The sequence below is a fragment of the Phlebotomus papatasi genome, chromosome 2 (assembly GCF_024763615.1).
Source record: "Phlebotomus papatasi isolate M1 chromosome 2, Ppap_2.1, whole genome shotgun sequence".
Taxonomy (NCBI): domain Eukaryota; kingdom Metazoa; phylum Arthropoda; class Insecta; order Diptera; family Psychodidae; genus Phlebotomus; species Phlebotomus papatasi.
The window spans coordinates 40,828,359-40,852,085 of NC_077223.1; the positions used below are offsets into that span (position 1 = coordinate 40,828,359).

The following is a 23,727-nucleotide window of genomic DNA, read 5'->3' on the forward strand; positions in this document are numbered from 1 at the left end:
TGGCCTGGCTTTGGAGTAGCTTTGTCTTTTCGAAAGGTTATTACTGAACGGAGCCAATTTGTGTGAAGCCTGAAAGCCTTTCCCTATCTCATAAAAAAGTTCTTTTCTTAGGTAAAGGTAAAGTAAAATTATGTTAGTGATACGAAGGTAGGAGGTGTGCCCTCGAAGATCCCAAGTTGTTATCTCAAACTGATGGGCCTCTATATTTGGTAACGGGCACATGAGAGCGCTAAAGAACACATTAATTACATTACTTAAGTTTTAAGAATTTATTTGAAATAGATAATTAAAACCAAAAATACCATATGTATGAATTTCTTTCAGAGCTCAAAATTAGTTTTTGTGCAAGAACCTACTTTTTTTTACAATAAATAATAAATTCACTGGTATTGATTTTGTTCACATTGAATTTCACAAGCGTTAATAAATCGTAAAATTTTTCATTTATTACAAATGCGAAATTCCACTTTAACTTGACTTCTTTTTCATGCTTTCTTCTGCATCTCTTGGCCATTGAATAACTTCTTGTCGAATCATTTCGAATGAGTACTTTTCAATTGAGATGATTAAGAGAATATTGCATTTCATCTGAGCATTGAATGTGTATAAAAATTTGTAATTAATTGCATTTTACTGTGATCACATTCACGAGGGGCCTTTTTTACGAGGCAAGACAGATTTTCCATCATCCAAAACGATATGAAGTTTCCAACAGTGGATATGCGAGTAATTTTACCCGTATAACAATGAGAGAAGTGTTTAATACTGAGTTGAAATTGAAATTTGTAGCTTTATAACCATCCATGTGTCGTTAAATGTAAATAAAATTTACGGCCAGAAAAAGGATTACCATCATCTCTTCATCAAAATTTCAGTATTTAGTATAGCAAAAGCTCATGGAACATTTTCAGTCATCATGAAGAGACTTGTGAAGAGATGGATTTTAGGAGCTTGGGATATTTAGCACTAAATCACACTTCGGCAAATTGCTCATTTGCGAAGTTTTACTGGCACAAAAGAATTCGGGAATATTCACTGAAATAATTTACAATGCTGCGAGAGGTGAGGGGTAGGGGAGACTGGGGCAAAATTTGTCAAAACGAAAAACTCAATATTCATTATTTTATAAAATAAAAGAGACTGAGGCTTGAAATTTTTATTATAGATAGCCTTTATGGATATTCTTAAATTTGCAAAGTTTCAAGGGATTCGAGGAAGGATTATGTAAAATAAAAAATAATGAAATTTTGAGCCCTATTTTTGGAATATTTGGCTTACAGAAAATATCAATACTGATTAGCTCAATTTAAGCACATTTCTCGTTAAGATAGTGAAAAATTATCTTCGACAAAATTATAGAGGAATAAATTTACTATAAAAATATGTCTATTTGATATTTTTAACGTTTGCGAGAGTAAAACGTCACAAATTATCCGAAGACTGACAAAATTTGCCCCAGCAATTTTGAGAATTTCCACAAAATCGACTTTTAGAAAATGATTCGAAAATCACATTTCTTTCGAGATAGAGGAAAATAGTCTTCTGCAATGTTGTAGAGCAGTAAATTTCCTATAAGAATATGCTCATTATAAAGCGTTTAAGGTTTCTCAGAGCTCGTGAAAGAATTAGTGTTTTGACAAGTTTTGCCCCAGTCTCCCCTAGATAACTGAGAATGCATTATTCTAAATATCGCACTGTACAAATGACCAGAACAAAACTTAAATTTGATCAGTATAAAAATAAAATTTAATAAATATACTCATTTTAGAACTTTTAAAGCAGTGAAATTTTTTTTGTCATTCTTGGTTAAGGGAAATTAAGAAATTATTAAATTAGACCCTTTGTGAAGATTTAGGTTATTCACTAACTAAAATTTCACATTTCATATTGAAAAATCAAAGACTTGATAATTTTTCCAATTCGAGAATAAATTCGAAACAAACCAACGAATAAAACACACAACACAATTAATTAATAATTATTATTATCAGTAGATTCTACTGTAAATTAATAAAACTGGTATATTAAAATATTTGTAAGTTCAATAAAAGAGCAATCAATTTGGTCAGAGTGTACATACTATATATTGGATATTTTAAATAAAAGTTTTAAAAAGGCCAATGAAATACTACAATAAAGTAGTGTAGACGTTATTCCCATAAATATTCACTCCAAAGTTTCATTTAATATAATTTAACCCCAGGTTCCCCTATTTCATATTAACAGTTCTCAAAAGTTTCACATTCTTTTAATATTAAAGTAGTTTTGCTGACTTTTTTGTGCAAATCATGAATGGAAAATTTGACAATGTAAAATTCTTGCCTCCGGTTTTCGCCTAACTAGACTTTTTTTTTCAGAAGATAAATTCCATCATTCATACCGTAAATAGTAACGTATGCATTGGGTGTAGTTTGAATAGGGTTTATAGAGTGCTAAAAATGGAAAAATTGCATACAAATTGAGTGCCATTGAAGGTTTTTCATGGTTCTGCAGGTGCTTCAATTTGCTGAGGTAGGATTTGAAACAATTGAATTAGTCCATAAAAGTGAGATCGATAGTGATAGTGAGAAAATTATGGCACTCAATTTGACAATATCGCGACAATTTGCATGGGTCCAGATAAAATGATAGGAATTCCAATTGGAAAGTATATTAAGTGAGAAATTCCAAAGCCTTTACGGAGATGGGTACTCTTTGAGAGTGCTAAACGTGCGGAATTTTCGGATGTTCAAGTGGAGAATTAAATCACTCTGATCAAACCCCCTCTTTGAGACACCCCCCAATGGCATTCCGACCAGCTCTCTGCATTTATTGTGTGCAATTAATTGACTATTAGCGAAAAGTTATGTGCACTGTGTAGCACTCTTCGTGACCAAAACGGCGAAAGAGCGTTCACAAAATTCAACCCTAGCGGAAATTGAATCCGTTCTCGTGCTTCCTGATCATGCAACTCCAAGACCCTTCTTCAATGAGTTTGGGGCTCCGATAATGGGACTTCCGCGTGAAAAGAGCGAAGTGTGGAAGCAAAAAAAAAAGAACACCAACTTCATCATTCTATTTTCACTCCTTGACTCCTCTCGACCCCAGACAATGGCTTTACATCGTGCAAATTTTCAATTACGTCGATCCAAGAGTGGGAAACTTTCACACCAATTTCCCAGCAAATTATCACGTCAAATGCTCAATTTACAGTGCAGAATGTTCTTCGAAGTATAAAATGGCAGAATGTCGACTTTTTACGTCACTTTTGTGATTTACAATAACATGCCTTATGGAATATGTGTCAACTTCGAGCACACTTAATTTGTGAAATTACACGTGAGTTTTAATTTACGATTTAAGATTTTATTACTCATTCAGAGAAAGTAATATATTCCTCTAATTTTTAGCTGTTGATACCTTGATATAATTCTCATTCTTAGGGGCCCCGAATTTCTGTTAGCCGGTCAGACGATTTCTTAGAAAATCATCTCATGCTGTTCATTTGTTAATCCGTCGATCCATCTGTCTAACCGTCTGCAGTCGATGAAGACAAACGGTTAGAGACAGAAGCTTGAATTCATTGAAGACCCCTCCACAAATCCACTTTCGCGTAACTGTTACTAGAATTGAATTCGCGTAACTGCTACTAGAATTGAATCGTTTTTCATGACGATTCTTGTTGTCAAACGTTGAAAGATTCTAAAGAGCTTATTTATCAACTGATTGGGACCACTTTAGGATTCACTAAATTGATTCTGGAAAGCCTAAGGGCCTTGACAGACCTGAGAATTAGCCGAGAGACGGCTTAGCGTAATTGTATTAGAAATAAAGGTCAAACTACATTTCCATCATTTTCCACTAAGTCGTCTCTCGGCTTAAGTCGTAAGTGTGTCTAGGGCAAACAGTTATAAACTGGTTTTGATCTATTATGAGCCAATGACAAGTCGGTTAAGAACGGATAATTATTTTTTATCCGAAATTCAGTTGTATTAATCTGAAGATATTAAGCTTAATACTTTGAATCAGAGCATTAAAGAAAATTTAGACATATCTAAAACATTAAAGATAAAGAAAAATCCATATTACAACAAAAAATCTCGCATTCTTAAATATTAGTTCAGCAATTAAGTTCCGGAAGTAAGTAAAATATTGAGGTTTTACAACAACAAAAAATTTACTAAATTATGGGATTTTATTTTGTGGTTAGGGGATCCGTGGTGCAATCGGTAAGAGCGTTCGGCTCTTGGGCGGTGTGATCCCCGGCTCGACTGTCACACTTGTGAGATCGAGTCCCACTCGGTGCAAATGATTGAAGCGTCTGAGTGGACATTTTTTAAAAAACATTGTAAACCGAATAATAAATTCGTAAACTTAAAAATGTACAAAATAGCAGAAATAGCCCAGTACATCGAAATAAGTATAAATGAATAAAAGTATTTTGGGGTTTTTGTGAATATATTTTGCCGAGGTTTTGTAGGGGGATAGTGGGATACCTTTGAATGTGAGGCAGCTTTGAAAATGGGATTTTTCGCCTACGTTTAAATGGAACTGAGCCATATCCTAATGTAATTTAGCTTTTCAATCCGTTTGTGCAGCTAAATTGCATCATGATAAAACTCAATTTTATTTAAAAACAGATGAAAAAGGTGCCCCACTTCCCCCTACATCTCTTATAAGACAAGCTTTGCACTTCAATTTAATTAAATTAATGCCTTTTAAAACAGAGTAATTTGTATATCATTTTATCTTTTATTCAAGTATTTTCTGAAAAAAAGTGCGTTTTCAAACGTTTGTGCACAAAATTATTTAATATTCATCTCTTTAGTGACTGATTTTATGTTTCACTGTCTCCCTACACAAGGATGCCTTATCATCGATAAGATATTAACAAAGTATTGAACCTTCGTTTCAACGAGGACTTATCAAAGTTGCAAATTTTTTAATGTAGTCATAACCTGATCTTTTCAGACTATGACTTAAGCTCTATGTCTGTAGCCTGAATGCCATATAGGCCATTTCTCGGCTTAATCCTAAAGATGAATTAGTCAGAAACTGATGGAAATGTAATCTGTTCATTATTTTGATTATAATTAAGTTAAGTCGTTTCTCAGCTTAAGCCTTAAGTGTGTCTAGGGCATAAGACATTAGTTTCGAGTATTAAATTGATATTTCCAAATATTTCACGAATTTATAACGTTTCAAATGACCTTTGGTTTTCCTTGGTATTTAGAACTTATGAAAATTGTATCTGAAAATATTTAAATTTTAAGATTTTAAGATTAAAATTTAATTGTGATCGAAAACGATCAAAATTCAAGTCATGGGATGAAATTTTAATGAAATTGAGAAATCGAGAAAAATTTTATATCACATAAATATTACGCTCTTTCTTTGAGTACAAGGAATAAACTGCACTTGTCTGTCTACTTATTCTTGTAAATAGAATCTTATAGTGCAACTTTATCAGCTTTTTCATATAAAATCAAAAACTTTTGTCTCTTCAATAAAAAGTAATAAAAAGTGTAGAGAAAAGTGTGAACTATTCCTTTTAATATCTATGAGAAGCTAGAAGAATATTGCATCCTTTTGGCAATAAAATGTAGAAGTGAATATGCTTGAATGGTCATAAGAGGAAGAATATTGAGGAATTTTCCAATAAATCCTAGAGCATCGAATTTTCCAAACTATCTCATCGTCTTTCAATTGTCTTCTTCCTACACTTTTGTCTCGTTCTTGTCAAAAGATACTCACACAGTGTCGCTTTTCGATTGAAAGTTTCTGTAAGTCAGCAAGAAATTCCTTCGTCCAAATAAATCATATCTGACGGTTGCGTCTTTCAAACTCATGATGGTATTTAGATTGATTTTTCTTGATTCTGAAAATGATACTCTTATCACGTAGAATTTCTCTGCAAAAGATGGAATTTCATCTCGATAATCGAATTTTATTACATATTTGCCAAGTATCTACTGGATACCGTATCCACTTACGATTAATTAATTAATTTTCATACATTGTTTATCTATACTTAATAACTTTTTTTTGTGGAATTTTAACTTTCGAACCCTCGGGTGGAATTTACAGCATTGCAAAATATCCAAAGGCAAATGAGCTAAATTGAATATTTCAATACATGTGAAATTTTATTTATTTATTTTCTTCAATGGCATTTTAAATTGCTTGTTCAGTGCTAGTACGAGTTTAAAGGCGAATATTTTGTTCCAAAGCTAAAACAGATTGACTTTAACGCATGGCTAACACTGTACCATTCAATTCCATTGCTCCTTTCTGTGGTCAGTGGAATGCAACAAAGTATGGTGTCCAATTTATTTTTATTGTTATCGCTGGGATTTTTCAATTAAAATTTAATTTTCAAGCCGAATCATTCCCAACAACCATCAACATCTGCCAATAATTGATTGTATGTGACACTTATTTGATACTTCACACTTTTCTCGCTTCTGCGATCTTATAATAAGGATATACCATAGCTATTGAAGTTACAGAAACAGTGATAAGCTTTAGTTAACTTACTGTAGGAAGGATTCGTCTAAGACAATTGCGCAAAAAATTCAAATTTAATGTAAAATAATTTATAAATTCATTTTTTGAATCTCAATCTAATACTAAGAACTTTATATGAAATAATAAACCTTAATTACAATTATGCAGACGTAACTTTTAAATATGATATAGTGAATATATCCTTAAATTTTAAATGAATGCAGCAATTTTTAAATTTAAGATTTCTTGCAGAATACTAATGGAGTATCTGAAAGTTCGATTTAAAGCTTTAATATTTAACATAGAACTCACTGAAAATTGTTAGCAAAATATTTGATACTTAGAAGTCGAGTTATTTCATTTTTACATAATATTATATTTTATTCATTTACAATGACATTCATTACTTTAAATTGGTTTAAAATGCTATAGAATTCGGTAACATTGCATTTCTTATGAATGATTTATAAAAAATCACGAGACAGAGCTCTCCGTGAATTAGTCTTTCGCATGATCTTTTGATGCTATTGATGTACTACAGAAGAAATTGCTTCATAAATCACAAAAGTATTTCAAAATCAAAAATTGGTAAAAAAAAGGGGTGGCAAAGCATCCCAGAATTTGAGGAATGCTCGAACTCGTAACTTGGATGCTATACCTCAAAAGTACTTTCGCATCTTTCACCGTTAACAGGTACTCAACCGATTTGAATCGATTCATAAATCACTCAATAGATTCCACAAAATGGTTTGAAGAGTAATAAAGATTCAAACAAGAATTACTTATCGGTAAATAATCGGTTCATTACCGGTTCACAACCGATTTGAATAGACTTATAAATCACTCAAAATATTTCCCAAAATACACCTCAGGAGTTTTTTAATTGAATTTCGCATAAAAATTATTTATCGGTTATGAACCGGTTCATTACCGGTTTAGAACCGATTGGAACTGGTTCAGTTTTGTCGAGAATTCCAAGGCCTTTTCAACGAGCCCAAACATGACCCCATTCGCTTGATAAATGCGTTCTCTAGTGTCTTTTTAACTTTTGACTTTGAAAAACCGTTATTAGGGTTATTAGGAATGATTCAACGGTATTTTCGTCTAAGGACGAAATGTCCGCCTGGATAATTTCTAAAACATATCCAAAAATGAAAAGAATCTCACGACACGTTTTCGAGCAATCCCAAAAAAACTTGGCTTTGGAGGGGGAGGGGAGGGGTGGGGAGAAATGAGGGGCATATGTTAACGATCCTTGGGTTGACTTACGGGGGGCGTTCCCCGAAGGTCCCAAGTCGCTATCTCTAACCGTTTGGCCTCTAGAGCTGGCGACAGCCTGACGGACAGACGGACACAAACTGCGTGACGACATTTCTCAGAAATCGTCTGAAATGTGAAGATTTGTTGAGAAAAGTGGTCTCCAGGGGGTGGAAGGTGGAAATTTTGGGGTGTGAAAAAATCGAGGGATTGTATATACTGCTCTCTCCGTGGAGTTCGAGCAGTAAGAAATAATTATTTAGAATGTTCTGGCATGAGCTACGAACATATTGACAAACAAAAAATGTAAACATAAGTAAGATAAGGCATTCTCGGATATTTAACCGTTTCAACTGATTTCAAGAAAAGTTAAACTTTATCATTCGGAAATTCAAGATGGCAATTTTTTTTTTGGTCATAGGTATGTTTGAGCGAAATGTTCGCCTGGACCACATCTAAAACGTATTCAAAAATAAAAGAAATCGTAAGGGCCATTTGCGAGAAAAACCAAAAAAACATGGTTTTGGAGAAGGGGGTAGGAGCAAAAGACCGTCCGAGATAATGTCCACTTATGGGGAGGCCATCGAAGACCGGAAGTCGATATCTCTTACCGTTTGACCTCTAGCTCGGGAATAAACTTAAGGTTAAGTTAAAAAAAAAATTTCGAAAATAATTATTCAAAAATCGGTACTTAACCCGTTCATTACCGATGAAGACCGATGCAGCTGAGTTCAGAATTTCAATACCTCTCCAAAAAATTCAAATCTAACCAAATCGGTTGAAATATGGGCCCTCCAATGTGGTTGATCTTTGACTTTCAATAATTCAAAATGGCGAATTTTCCATGGACTACCTCTAAAACATATCCGAAAATCATTGAGAAAACTCGGGTCAATTTTGAGTAAAATCGAAAAAAAAATTTTTTTAGGAGATGCAGAATAAAAGGTCTGGGAATAAGAAGAAAAACGTCTGGAGATATAATTTTTTATTGAGGGTCATCGAAGACCGGAAGTCGATATCTTTTACCGTTACAATTTGACAAATACGATTATATAACTGCTCTCTCTTTTTGGGTTCGAGCAGTAAAATTATGAAAATTGTTATTCATAAAGATGAATGACTTTTAATTCTAAGTTAATCTTAAAGTCTTAAACTTTAAAGCACCCTTCAAGTAAGATTACGTATTCTTAGTGTAGTCGAGATTTTCCACCTGATAGCGAAATAGAGCCCGGCTGGTGGATTCCCTTCCCTGTTCGCGGGAAATTCATATTCCCCGCCTCTCGCTCCAAGCAAGGCCTTTTACCGGTCACTGGTAAAAATAAAAGGGTCAAATTGACCCTTTTCCAAAGGATGGATCATATTTGACTCTTTGAAAGGATCACCAGGTACCCTTCGAAAGGGTCACGATTTTGACATCTATTTAATTCCGGAATAAACGAATAAAAAAACAATGAAAAAGTGATCTTTGGTGTTCGCTCAGATGAGAGAAATATGATATCAGTAATAAGTTTACAATAAAACATGATTATTCGTGATAAATGTGCATACTAAATTTCAAGAGATACAAAAGTGAACCTTTCAAAGGGTCAAATACGATCCATCCTTTTGAAAAGGGTCAATTTGACCCTTTTATTTTTACCAGTGGTGGTATAGTTCTGTTGCCCGCCGTGTGGGGGATTGTCTGACAGGCGACACTGTCAGTCAGTCGGTAACATGGCCTGGAAGAGTTCGGATGGGGGCACAGAGCTGGGTCGCTGCCGGGCAATTGGCCGCGATAAGCCTTGGTCTCCTTAAGGAATCCTTCAGGGCTAAAGCCCGACTACATTAGATAAAGAATTTTGTTTTCAAAATGTGATTTTTGTGTAATCCTTTTTAAAAATAAACGTAACGAACTTTACACTAAAGAGATACCTATTAACGTAGAGATAATGCAAAATCGACTGCATAACATTGTGAGTCTAGAGCACGAATTTACGTATTCCGCAACCTAAACATGATCTTCAATGTGAAACCTTTTAATAAAGTTTTAGCCCAATCAAAGGACGTGAAATTTTATGACTTTCTCTATAGTTGAGTCTTTCAGTACTGTAGCATAGCAGTTGAGTAGTTAATAGAGAATCTCTCTTGAGATTACACAATCTCATTTGGACTGTTTCTTCTTCTACCTATGAATTCCTCAACATCTGCTTTGGTACTGTGAATAAAATATCTCAGCAATAGAAGTGGAAAATGCAAAAGCTTTCTGTACAACTTTGCAAAAGCTTCGCCACAGGAAAAGATAACACATTGCTCTAAACTTAAATATACCAAGAAGTCAAAAATCTCTTTGCATTAATTCAAATTTCAACTTCTGTAGAGAGCTCTGTATTTTTGTTCATTTGGGTACTTTAGAATATATTAATGTAATGTCTAAAATAACAAATCGATATATCAACGTTTAGGGCCTTCATATGTCCGGGGAACTGAATACTTTTTTTTCATTGGAGAAGACCTCGATTTTTCGTAGAGGCTGCAGAAGGCGATAACAAATTCGGAACCATTACAGATTTATCAGTTTCCGACTGGATTGATTGCATTAACTGGCTACACTTTTATGGATGACCATTACACACAACATATATATATCGTGTCCGTGGCGAGGGTTAGAGAAGGCATGTAGGACAGCTTCAGCTAAGGGATGAAGGATGCGAAGGAGGCATCAATTTGATTTTTCTTGCACAAGGAAGGGTCTCTGTAATTCAATTGTATATCGAATTTCCTTCAATTGACGAAAGTCACAAATTCGCTTAGAAAGGGATGCATTAGAAGAGGGTTGAAATTCTTGTCTTTTCAATACCTCTAATTTATTTGGTAAAAGATATTTGGGACTTGTTTTATCGATTGTCCCTCTCTATCTACCTGTAAGGTCATTTATTTGAGTAACGAAAATGCTACATGAAATTTTAAGGTATGGTTTTATTTTCTAGTAGAATTTTCTGTGGATTTTCTAGGGAAGATGTAAAATTTGCTGTTTTGTTCAGAAAAATATTGCTCAATTCGGTAGCACAAGAATAATTCTGCAATATACAGAAAGCATTACTGATGGGTAAATAACTCAAGATCTGCCTAATAAAATTGGTTGTAAAACCATGAAAAACAGTCCAACTGGTCCGCAAGAAGGATGAAGCACGAACGGATAGTAAAAGAATGGACAAGAAGGTGCCTTGATGGATATTGGTGAGACATTGGGATTGCTCCTTGGCCATCCTTTTTCCAGCCTCCATCCGTAGAATAATAAAAATCACATTTCCTTCTTGGCCGATTTATGCACTCGCCTTGTGTCTTCCCTTCATGTGATATATATATGAAGGGTCAGTGGGTGGGAGGACAAATGGTTCAATATTCGAGATGCATGGACGAGTATTTTATTGTTGTTCACCGTCTATATTGTATTTTTATATTACCTGCAAAATTCTCATATTGTACCTGGCATTTTCACTCACAAAGGTGAAACTTGAGATGTACGCTGGGGATTTAGTGGGACGAGGTGCTGCAGGAATTCCCGTCTGACGAACTTGATGGAATCAATGCGCACACATATAGCTCTTTGAGAGATCCTCTTATATGTGAACCTGGATGGGCATGAGGAGAGGTGGTTGGGATGCTAAAACCGATGGCCAGTTGAGCGAACATCAAAGCCATAAGATGACGAAGGGTTCTCAGTCATTTTCACTCCCAAAGGACACCGTATACACATCCATGAGGACTATCGCACGGGGATAGGGGGATATATTCTTTCTCCCAGAAGGGATGGAGAAAAAGAATGATGTCCAACAAAGGAAATTGCATTTATTCCAATTGCATCTTCATTTCAATGAGTTCAACAAGATAAGTCGCTCTTCAGTGCCTCTTTCTCTCTGATATTTTTCTCTTCAAACAAAATGTTTCTATTTTTTATCAAGTCAAAAGAATTTTCCCGAGAAATTCCCAGCTCAATTGATAATTTCGACAACAACAATTTTTTAAGAACAAGAAAGTTCTCGATCTGTTTTTCTCTGTTTAATAAAAATCCCATAAGTTAAAATACAAGAAGTGCGATTTAGCCAAGCGTAATTTCTTCATCGTAAGGAAACCGGTGAACGTCGGGGATATGAGTCAGTTCAGAAAAACAACAATTTTTCCCAAAGCTCTCGGCACGGACTCAAAGCCTTCCTCAGTGGCTGGACAGAAAAAGTATTTCTTTATTTTCTGTTTTCTTTTTAATATTCTTAAATGTTTGTATTTGTAATTTCTTCAATTGCAAGAAAGAAACGAAATTTATTAAACAAGTTAATTGAGCAGTATAATAGTTACAATTAATTTCTTCCAAGAACAAGATTAGTATTCCTTGCTATTTGAAATCGAAATTCAATCTATTTTAAAAAAAGATATGTTGGGGAAAGTGCCCATGCTTTGCACGATCCCAAGCTTCATAATGACTAAATTGGACTAAATTGGACTAAATTCTTCCTATGTTTCTGAATAAATGTGACTCCGGAATATATTTTAAAAATAGGCTTCCCCTAGTTTTTAAAAATTATGGGTGCGATGAATCAAATTTATTGAAAAACATAGGAAAAAATTTAGTCATTATGAAACTTTTCTTTAATTTTTAAAGCCAGCTAAAGCATATTTACCACTTGAAAGTGTTAAGTCAAGTATTAAGCCAGGACACATACCAAATATTCATAAAATTCGGTATATAATTATATGATTTTTCAATATTTACTTTGAGCTATCAACACACGAAGTCTAAAGTCATTATACGTTACGTAGAAAAATTTCAATCCCGGTGACCCAATTCTCCTTAAAGAGTTAAATTCGCCCAGACTTAGTAAAATTATGTTTAAAAAATTGGTCTTATAGAATGCAACAATCTTTAAAATATTTTAGATTCCTCATTTTAATTCTGTTTAGGATCACTTCTGTATAAGTAAAAACTAGCGTGAACCAAAACCTTAAACATTCATAATCTTTCTCGGAGTAACGGATAAAGCTTTGAGAAAACAAGAGAAGGGATGCAGGCTTATTGCCTAGATACAATTGATTCTTCGTTATATAAGAGAAGTGTTTGGGGTTGTTTGCAACGTGTGTCAATGCAAGATCCTCAAAATTGCTTTAGTCTCTTTGTTCAGGTTTGGCCCGAAGTCAGCATTTCTCCTACTGATCTGCTGAAAATATAATTCAATAATTAACATGAATTATAAATTTCCTTTTTTATGCAGATTAAGGGACATACCGAAAAACGAAGTATCATAATTTCATTGAATTGATAATGGGCAAATAAAAGATTAATCAACAGTGCAAATATGTAATAGGGCATGAAATTATGATTAAGCCTTATTATTTCTGGGAAATTTACAATTTCGTTTCAGCTGCTGTGAATAAATGTTTTTTATCCCATATAGTTTAATGAATTTACAGTTACCGTATAGACGCAGGTGACTTTTTACTCCGTGGATGACTTTACGCCCCTACTTTTCGAGAGATTTTCTTTAATTCTAGCACTTGACGATGATCAAGAGACCTTTAGGGTGCTTAGGGAAGGTCTAAATATCATTCTTAAGTGTTAAAATTAAAGAAAAGCTTTTAAAAAGCAGGGGTGCAGTCCCCCCTGAGTGCAAAGTCACCCACATCTATGATACCGTCGTTGCGGGTGACTTTGCACTCAGGGGATGAGTTTGCACTCTACTGTTCGTAAGACTTTCATTAATTCTAGCACTTATTGATAGTCTTCGCCGATCCGGTCTATCATGTTAAAGGTGTTAAAGTATATAGGGATATGTTATGTACCAAGTAAAGTACAATGATCCTCAAAAGGATTCTTGTACTTTCGGTAATATATTCAATAAAATGCAAATATAGGTATTTTTCCAAAAAACGGCTCCGTGAATAAGTTATCTGAAAGTGAAATTCCAAAATCGATTTCAGAGTAGTAAATTGCCCAAATCTATTCTAAATTTATCTGGCTAGAATAATCCACTTCGATTTTGTTGATTATTTTTATTAAATTTTTTTTTCACTATTATTTTCCAAAGACCGCAAGATTTATGTTATAAAATTGAATATAATGGCCTTTCTAATGCTTTATTATAATATAGAAGTATTTGGCTAAAAATTATCCAACTTTTTGGGAATGCAAGATAAAGTTACCGAAATCTACAAGATGGTATGGTATGTATATTAGTATGTTCTAGCTTATGTCAAGGCCTTTTCAGAACATATATAAAATATGACGTTGGTTAAGCGATTGTCTGGATACTGGGGCTACAATTTCAAGATTTTGACATTTTCATGAATACAGAACTACGGGGAGCTTCTTTTATCGAAACCATCACAAAAAAAGACAGCACCATCGTTAGGCGATGAGATCTAACAAACAAACAAAAAGAAAAGTAATGTTATTGCTTATAACAGCATATCATTTGAGGATCTGAAAATCTGTTTTTGCAAAGATGAAAAAATAAAAAATAAATGCATTTTTCGGTTATTTTCTTAATTATGTAAGAGTAAATAAATATATAAAACAAAAGCCTTAACCATTTTTAATAGTTACTGATGCATTTCGTTTAGGTTTCAAAATTCAGGATTAGAAAATAAAGATCGTCAAAATATGAATATTTCAAAATTTTAAACTTTGACTCTCTGCATTCACATAATTGCTCGACCTAACTCGGAACAAAGATATATTTTGAAAAGGTATTTACATGAGCTATAACATACTAAAATTTCAGCCCAATAGAACAAGTTTTAATTTCTGACAGTTATTCAAAATGGCGGACAGAACCGTCAAATAAAGATGGCGACCGCGTCATCTTGTACATCTCGTGTATCTTACCCTTTGATGTAAAGATCTTCATTGTCGTTTATTATCAGAAATTGTTTATTTTTTAGCATTTATTAAAAAGTGCAAAGTCACCTGCAACGACGGTACTTAAAAGTATATCACATTCCAGTTTGACATTGTTTCTTTCTTCTTCTTCTCTTTGTTAGGGCTGGGTGTTATAGACCGTCTTCAGACTAGAGGTTTAGCCCAGTTCCGGAGGGTCTCAAAACTTTAAACAGCAACCGATTTTATTGATTTTTCAAAGTGTAATAGGTCATTTGCCCTTAATAATCCAATCCTAAGTCAAAATTTTCCAAAAATCTTGACTGATAAGAAATTAGAGAAGTTAAACCATATCGCTAAGCCTTAGGTCTGAAGTTCGTATTACTTTGAATCTACATAGCCTCAATTTGACATTGCGATTTCCGCGCATCTTTTTCGAAGTTCGAAGAACATAAGGGTCCACATGTGTCAATCTTTTTTTTTATATCAGAGAAATTAAAGCCACGACCAATTTGACACTGTATTATGGCCCTTACACATTTGAGAAATTTATGTCCATGTTGAAGAAAATTCCCTACGCTTATGTAGGAAAAACTTTTCAATATGGACATAAATTTTTTTAGTATGTAGAGGCCATTGGTGTGGTATTTTAAAAAAATCCTAACTTTGCAAGAATATTTAATTTAATAATTCGAAATTTCGTTTGAATTTTTCGAACATCAACGACATTTTAGAAAATACAATTAGCCGAGAAACTTTTGCGGCAAATAACCTCTGGCTGTATACATTACAAATACATAATGTTTTGAAGTTTCAAAAAGAACACCGCTCTACTAAATAATATACTAGATTAGTAAACGAGGCAAGGCATCACTGCATAGCTATATGCATTTAATACAGATACACCAAAAATGTAGATAGCATAGTTGCTGAACCAAACAAAGAAATGCGTAGGTTTACATAAAATATCTAAAGTCGAAATCTTCAGCATACATTACCATCTTATAAGTGTTTTAGTTGTAAAGTATTGTAACATATTTTATTACTATTTGACATTGGGAAGTGGGGTTTTTCCCAAGGAAAAAAAATCTAGAAGAGCGTTAAGTGTGACAACCATCCAGCATTCTTCTCGACACTTTAATATTATTTTCCCATTTTTATTATTTTCCCATTGAACCGTCATTCAGGGTGCCATCCTTATTAAATATCCAAAGACACAGTGTGGCAATGGTTCTGAGGACGAAGAAGGAGGTTTTAGGGCATAGGAAAAAAGGGATACTGAAAAGCTCTCTCGTTTCCTTCTCAAGCTGCCTGTTTTTTTTCCTTCCTTCTTTGCTACCAACCATACACTCGCATTTTTCTGCGATAAGTGGAAATTGGATTAGAGTCCTTAAGGAATGAATGGCATGGGGTAGAAAAGAAGGGTATAGCGAGAATATTGCGGTCCGATTGAATTACGAGTCGCCGAAGGAAGACGCCTTATTATTGGGTTTACGAGAGGATGATTTTAACTCTGAAAGGGGGGTAAGAAGGAAATTTATACGTAGAGGGTTTGGAGCAATATACAATGCCATGAAAGTGTGAAGCTAATCAGAAGAGGCATATCATTTCTTTTGCCACCCCTTTTTCCATCCCAGGACAACGACGCTTTCTCACAAATAATTCCCCAGCAAAATAGCTCCCATTAATTTTGCAATTGCTCGTACTATGGCGCGTATACTTACTTGCTACGAAATGTAATTAAGTCATTTTTTTCCCTAACCAAAACCCATCATAGTCCCGCAAAACCTCCATTCGGGGTGGAACAAACTGTGCCAATTTATTATTTATTCTGATGCGCACATTTAAATTTTATCTCAATAAAAATGTAAATGATTCCATTGCATATAATTTCCTGTATGATTCCCCGTACTCGTATGGAATTTTTGGCAGAAAACCATCGAGGCCATAAAATAATGGGGAGCCCGGCACTCACTTGGAGAGTATCGTCTCTTCTGAGGAAACACAACCCAAACACACATCATACAGCGATAAGGATCGTCAATAAAGTGGCGCCTATCGTTTTCCACCGGGGACAGGAAAATACACGGGGGAGGAAATGAAGTTGAGCGTATTCGCTTTTCTTCGGGAACTTGTCACCCACACCCAATGTGCTCCCTCGTACAGAATATTCACATCGATAACGCTATATCGCAAACATCCCCAACACGACCCGAACATAAACAACACAAACAGTCGGGAGGCTATTGGAAAATTATTGAGAAAACTCATATACACATACACACACTTTTAACATCTTAAAGCAACTGATAACGAGATTTTCACGCCTTTGTGACAATTCTCAAAGCGTAGCAGATCGTATTGATTGTGCTTAGTTTACGCAAAGGAATTCTGTGCTCTCAGTGGGAAACTTCAACTGGTATTTTCTTCAGAATTAATCGTACACTTAATGCAAATTCTGTGCATGCTTTGGCCACAAGAAAACGACTAGGGACTTGAACTCAATTAATTTCCATGTGCATTCCAGTTTAAAGAAATATCTTCTAACCGAATGCTCTCTTGTGGAAAACCAAATCAAAATAGCTCACCATAAGAGCCACTTTTCTAGGGTTTGATTTTTGACCTCATCTGCTCGTTTCAGGTGAACTCTTCCTCTTTTGGAGCATCTCTCAGTCGCCTGTCCTTCTGGCTTTGGTTGCTGGTCAGAGTGCAGCCATCATGGAGAATGTGTCTGACGATGTTATCGTTGGTCGGTGCATTGCTGTGCTGAAGGGCATTTTTGGGAACTCAGCAGTGCCCCAACCGAGAGAAACTGTCGTCACAAGGTGAGTCAATTTTATCCTATTTTCATAACTTATTTTATATTTTCATGCATAACTTTCGAAAATATAATATGATTTAAAATTTAATTATATACGTATATTGGAAGTGAGCCGGATATTTTCAAGGGGAATGAACTAGATTTAGTTGGAATAGTACATACATTTTCGTCAAAATGAAACACTTTGATCTTGGCTTTTTAAGCATTTTGAAGCGATTTACTTGAAAATACTTCTTAATGGATCTTATTCTCAATATTTAGAGTCTTTAAGAGTATATTAGGTGAGATTCTTAACAATCTCACCTACTATAATCCTAACAAAATTTCATGTCGTCCGATCGCGCTCAAACTTGGCCAAAATGTGTTTCGCCACTTCCTGATCACGAATATATGGGGGGCTAAGTTACGTTCCCGGCCGGCCGGCCGGCCGTCCGGCCGCTCTTTGGAGCTTAATAGCTCCTAAACTAAAAAAGATATCGACTTGCGGTTTTCGGCAAAGGTTAAATATCGTATGAAAATTGCAACATGGTGCATAGACCCCCCACCCCCCACCCCTCCTTCCGCCATTTTGAATACCCCCCTTTTTTTGTTTTCTCAATAGCTCCGCCCCTATGGCATCGAGCGGGCTCAAATTTTAGTATGTTATAGCTGGGCCTTAGAGCTTTCCATCAGTACCAAACTTAAGGTCCCCCGACCCCCCTGACCAGAGCTATAAGGGTCCAAAAAAAATTTCTTAAAATGGCCATAACTCCGGTTCTAATTGTCAGAATTTAAAAAATGAGGGCTTTTTGGAAAGCTCTCATAAAATGCCACTTCCCCTTCTAACATCGCAAGTTCATAAAACCACCGCTAGGGGCGCTATTATTAAAAAGAAAATTTTTAAATCTTTAAAGTTAAATAACTCAAAAATTCCTTATGCAATCGGGCTGAAATTTTAGTATGTTGTAGCCGTTGATTATACCTATCAAACAAAAAAAACCTTAAGTCGATCCATAACCCCTGACCCGAGCTATAAGGGGTCAAAGTTCGAACATTGACCGGCCTCTATCTCCGGTTCTAATTAACATAGCGACATAAATTTTACCTTTTTGGTTTCGTCTCGATGAGCACTTTCAGATGGAAGTTCAAAAAGTCACCACAGGTGGCGCTGTGATAGCGTCAAAATTCATCGAAATTCAAAGACATTTTTCTCAAAAACGGCATTGTGCAAGTTAATGAAATTTTAGTATGTTGTAGTCCAGTCTAGGACGTTTCCAAAATGGTGCGTATGTGCGCTGTGGTTTCAATAGAACCGGAGATATGAGGGGTCAAAGTTCACAAAATTCAAAAAATCATATCTCCGATTCTATATGACCGATTTTGATGAATGAGGGCTTAAACGAAAGATCTCACCAAATGCTACAACTTTCTAGAATATTTGAACTTCGTGGGACCAACACCAGGGGCGCCACAGTCGAAAAACCAATTTCAATATCACATAACCTCAATTATCACGACTGTCGCTAAACCGATTTTGATGATTACTTCGACATAATTGTAGAGCACATTTGTCTCTACATTTCGTCCATACATCATTTTCCACTCAGACCACGCTATCACTCCGATTTTGCCGTTTAAGTGTGAAAAAATTGATTTTTCCCATAATAACGCTTTGAAATCACTCAGATGCCAATTTGACTGCCTCTACTCCACAAAGACACTTAAAATATGGTTTTAAATGGAAAGTCCCACAAAAGACAACAATTCTTTGATATAGTTGAAGTTCAACAAATGACTACTTGGGAAACTCTGGATGAAAAAACGAGTTAAGAAACAAAAAACCTCGCTTATCTTGGCTTCTGAGTAATCGATGAGATCATGTTCTATGGGAAAATTATAGAGAACATTCTGGTCTACATTTCACCCATATATCACTTTTCTGTCAGTTCATCCAAATCCTTGATATTTTGGTTTAAATACGAAATTTGTATAATTTCACGAATTTTATTCAAGATAACTGAATGGCGTCTCCCAACTTCAGCTCCAAATCGAATTTGCATGCACTCCGAGTTAGCTCACGTTAAGAATCTCACCTACATAAGCCGGTTAGGATTATCTGTCCCTTTTATAAATATCTAGACACTACTGGTAAAAATAAAAGGGTTTAATTGATCCAACTGATCAAAATAAAAGGATCACCGAGGATCCTTTGAAAGTGTCCCTGTTTTGACACTTATTAATCTCCGGAATAAACGAACAAAAACAGTGGTAAAGTCATCTTTGGTGTTCGCTCAAATGAGAGAAATATGGTAACAGTATTAAGTTCTTTAGAAAATATAATCTAACGTGATAAATTTGCATACAAAATTTCAAGCGACACTAGTGATCCTTTCAAAGGTTCAAATATGATCCATCGTTTCGAAAAGGATCAATTTGACTTTTTTTTACCAGTGGAGGTATAGTTATACCCATTTTTTTTTGTTAATAACAATATTTCATTTTTACATTTGGTTCAGCCGGGTTCAGGCAAGTACAAACATACACTTTTGTTGTGCTCCTGAGAATTTTGCATTATTCTTACCAAAATTTGCTTTGAGCCAAACTTGGCTGATTTTCTAGGGTGCAGGGGGTTCACGGACACAAACCGAGCGTGAAGAACCCTATTTCCCGTGAACTCTTTGTGCCAAAATACATTTTTTCACTATGCCTGAGAACGAGAGGCTGTTGACACATAATGACGAATCTTCGCTGATGACAACTGTCATTCGTATGGAAGAGGATGTTGGCTCTGGCTCACAATGGCAACAAGCTTCTGGGAAGAGAAATCGGTCCAGCCCGCTACGAAAAGGTGAGAAGCCACCAAAACAGACCAAATTGGGTGATTACTGGCTAGGAGTACCCACGGCCAATAAATTTGATGACCTGGAGGTTGAAGAGACCACCGGCAAGTCTCCAAGTGGAGAACAATTGACTGGCTCAAAAAGCTCCGAGCCAAGACCCCCTCCAATATTTGTATACAATGTAGAACAGATTCAGCCGTTAACATCTCTTTTAAATGAAATTGCCCCAAATAAGTACACTGTAAAAATCCTTGGCAACTTTCAAGTGAAATTGCAGTTACAGACTGTTGATGCGTATCGAGCTGTGATGAAAGCATTGCAAGATAGAAATACTGAGTTACATTCCTATCAAATAAAAGGAGAACGAACTTTTAGGGTGGTTCTCAGGAATCTTCATCACTCAACTGATCACGAGGAGCTCAAGAGGGAATTACTTGTGAAAGGCCACACAGCTGTGAACATATTTAATGTAAAGCACAGAGTCACAAAGCAACCTCTTTCTATGTTTTATGTGAACCTTGCGCCGAAAGCAAATAATAAGGAAATTTACAACGTAACAAGATTGATGCACTGTGTTGTCAAATTTGAAGCTCCTAATACAAAAAGAGTGATTCCGCAATGCACTAGATGTCAAAGTTTTTTGCACACAAAGGCTTTTTGTGGAAGATCCCCGAAATGTGTAAAATGCCTTGGAAGTCACCTCACTAAAGACTGTGATAGGTCCGAAAGAAACGACTCTGTTAAATGCGTTAATTGCGGGCAAAATCATCCAGCCAATTATAAGGGTTGCCAAGTCTATAAGGAACTCCAAAAGAAACTTCATACAAGGATCAGACAAAGAAGAACTGATGTTCCTAATAATATTGGGAATGATCGTGTTCCGAGGGATGCTGCTGGAGAAAATATGAGTTATGCTGATGCTTTGACCAGATCAGGAGCTGATCGGAGTAATGTAAACACAGGACAACCAAGAGTGTCTCCACCATCGGTACAAGGTTCCAATGATATGCATGAGCTGAAGGAGATGATGAGGCAGCTGATGACTCAAATGTCTACAATGTTAAATCTTTTAACATCAGTCGTGTCCAAGTTAAAGTAATGATAGAAACTCTTAAAATTGCTTCTTGGAACGCCAATGGCTTGTGTAATCATACACAAGAAATTAAAACTTTTATCTCCCTTCATAATATAGATGTCCTATTAATCTCAGAAACACATTTTACAAGTAAAAGTTATTTCAGAATTCCTAAGTACAGTCTGTATCACACAAATCATCCCAGTGGTCGTGGCCATGGGGGAACTGCAATTCTGGTCCGTAACTCTATTAGGCATTTTGAGAATGAAAAATATGAACATGAAAATATTCAAGCCACATCTGTCACAATAGACGACTATGCAGGGAAATTGACTGTATCTGCTGCTTATTGTCCTCCCCGGCATAACAACAAAGCTGAACACTACACTGACTTCTTTAAGTCACTTGGAGAGAGATTTATATGCGGGGGCGACTTTAATGCCAAACATACCTACTGGGGCTCGAGACTTGTTACGGCTAAAGGGCGTGAGCTTTTTAAGGTAATGAACACTATGTGTCTTCAGCCTCAATCTTCCGGTGAACCTACATATTGGCCGTCTGATAGATCAAAAATTCCGGATATTATTGATATCTTCGTCACCAGGGGCTTTGATCAAAAACGTTGTGTAGTTAAATCTTGCCTTGATATGTCCTCAGACCATACACCTATTATAATGACCGTGCATTCATCAGTTCAGAGAGCCACCAGGCCGCCCACTCTCTGCGGTTCATCTCGTACCAATTGGGAAATATTCAGAAACACACTGAACGATGACGTCTCACTTCAAGTTTCACTGAAAAATGAGTCTGAGCTTGAAGAAGCAGTGGAGAATTTCACTTGCATTGTGCAGAGAGCTGCATGGACAGCAACCCCGTCTTACCAAATTAAAGAGACCAAAGATCTACCTCCGATCAATGTCAGACAGAAAATTTCTCTGAAGAGAAAGCTCAGAAAACGTTGGCAGAAGACGAGAAGCCCAGAAGATAAAAGAATTCTCAACAAATGTACTGAAGAACTGAAGGAATTATTGAGAGAGGTGAGGAATGACTCTTTTCAGAAATACCTCTCTGAGCTATCCCCTTGGAGGGATACGGATTACAGTCTATGGAAGGCAGCCAAAGGTATTAGACGGCCCCAGCAAAGTAACCCTCCTATCAGAGATCAGAGTGGCGATTGGGCTAGGAGTAGTGAGGAAAAGGCTGAAGTTTTCAGCAAACACTTGGGGGAAGTGTTCCAGCCCTGGGATATGCCCCATGATGATCTTTTCGTAGCTTCAATGGAAGAGTCTCTTGATATCCCTTTTCAACTGGAACTACCATTAGCAAATTTTACTTCTTCAGAAATAATTGATGCAATTTTTGAAATTAATCCCTCCAAAGCTCCTGGTTTCGATTTGCTAACGGGAAGAATTCTTCGTGAATTGCCTGTCAAATGCATTAAGCTCCTTCGCCTCTTGCTAAACGCTATACTACGCCTGCAGTACGTCCCTAGACAATGGAAAGTCGCCCAGGTGGTCATGTGTCCGAAGCCTGGGAAAAAACCTGAAGATTGTACTTCTTATAGACCAATAAGCCTTCTGCCTATCCTATCAAAGCTGTTTGAAAAGCTACTACTTGCGAAGCTAATGCCAATTCTTGAACAAAAAAGAAAGTGATACCAAATCACCAGTTTGGTTTCAGAAGTGATCACTCAACAGTCCAACAGGTTCACAGAGTTGTCAGCAAAGTTAACAGTGCCTTAGAAAATAGATTGTATTGTTCGGCACTTTCCCTGGATGTCAGTCAGGCTTTTGATCGGGTGTGGCACTTGGGACTCTTTCACAAATTAAGGAATATATTCCCGTATCAGTTGTACTTGGTGCTTAAATCCTACTTGGAGGACAGATTCTTTTTCGTTAAAATTCAAGACAGAACCACCAGTTTGAGGCCAATTTGTTCTGGAGTGCCGCAGGGTAGCGTGATTGGACCTGTTCTATTCTCTGTCTATACATCTGATTTGCCTTTGAATGATGAAGTCATGGTCGCCGCATATGCTGATGACACGATCCTGTTGTCCTCAGATATTTCTTCAGAGGTTGCCTCGGCAAAATTGCAAAGATGTGCCAACATGGTTGTAGACTGGATGCACAAATGGAAAATTAAGATAAATGGATCTAAATCCATACACATGACTTTTTCCACGAGAAAAGGTCAATGTCCTCCAATTTCTATCAATAATGAACTCGTGCCTTCATCGGACACTATAAAGTACTTAGGTTTTCACTTGGACAGAAGACTGACATGGAGGAAGCATTTGTGGAGCAAAAGATTGCACTTGAGTGATGTCCTGCGGAGAATGTATTGGCTCATTGGCCGTAATTCCCAACTCTCTGTTGAAAGCAAGCTTATGTTGTACAAGGCTGTTATGAAGCCCAAATGGCTT

General features: G+C 36.0%; 1 protein-coding gene across 1 annotated transcript in view; it reads left to right on the top strand.

The window, feature by feature from the left end:
• LOC129800963 (possible lysine-specific histone demethylase 1-like) overlaps positions 1-23,727 on the top strand; it is a 46,169-nt gene that overhangs the window by 16,453 nt on the left and 5,989 nt on the right. Inside the window, exon 4 of the mRNA XM_055845710.1 lies at positions 17,232-17,415. Within this exon, the coding sequence (XP_055701685.1) occupies positions 17,232-17,415 (184 nt within the window). The remainder of the gene's footprint in view (positions 1-17,231; positions 17,416-23,727) is intronic.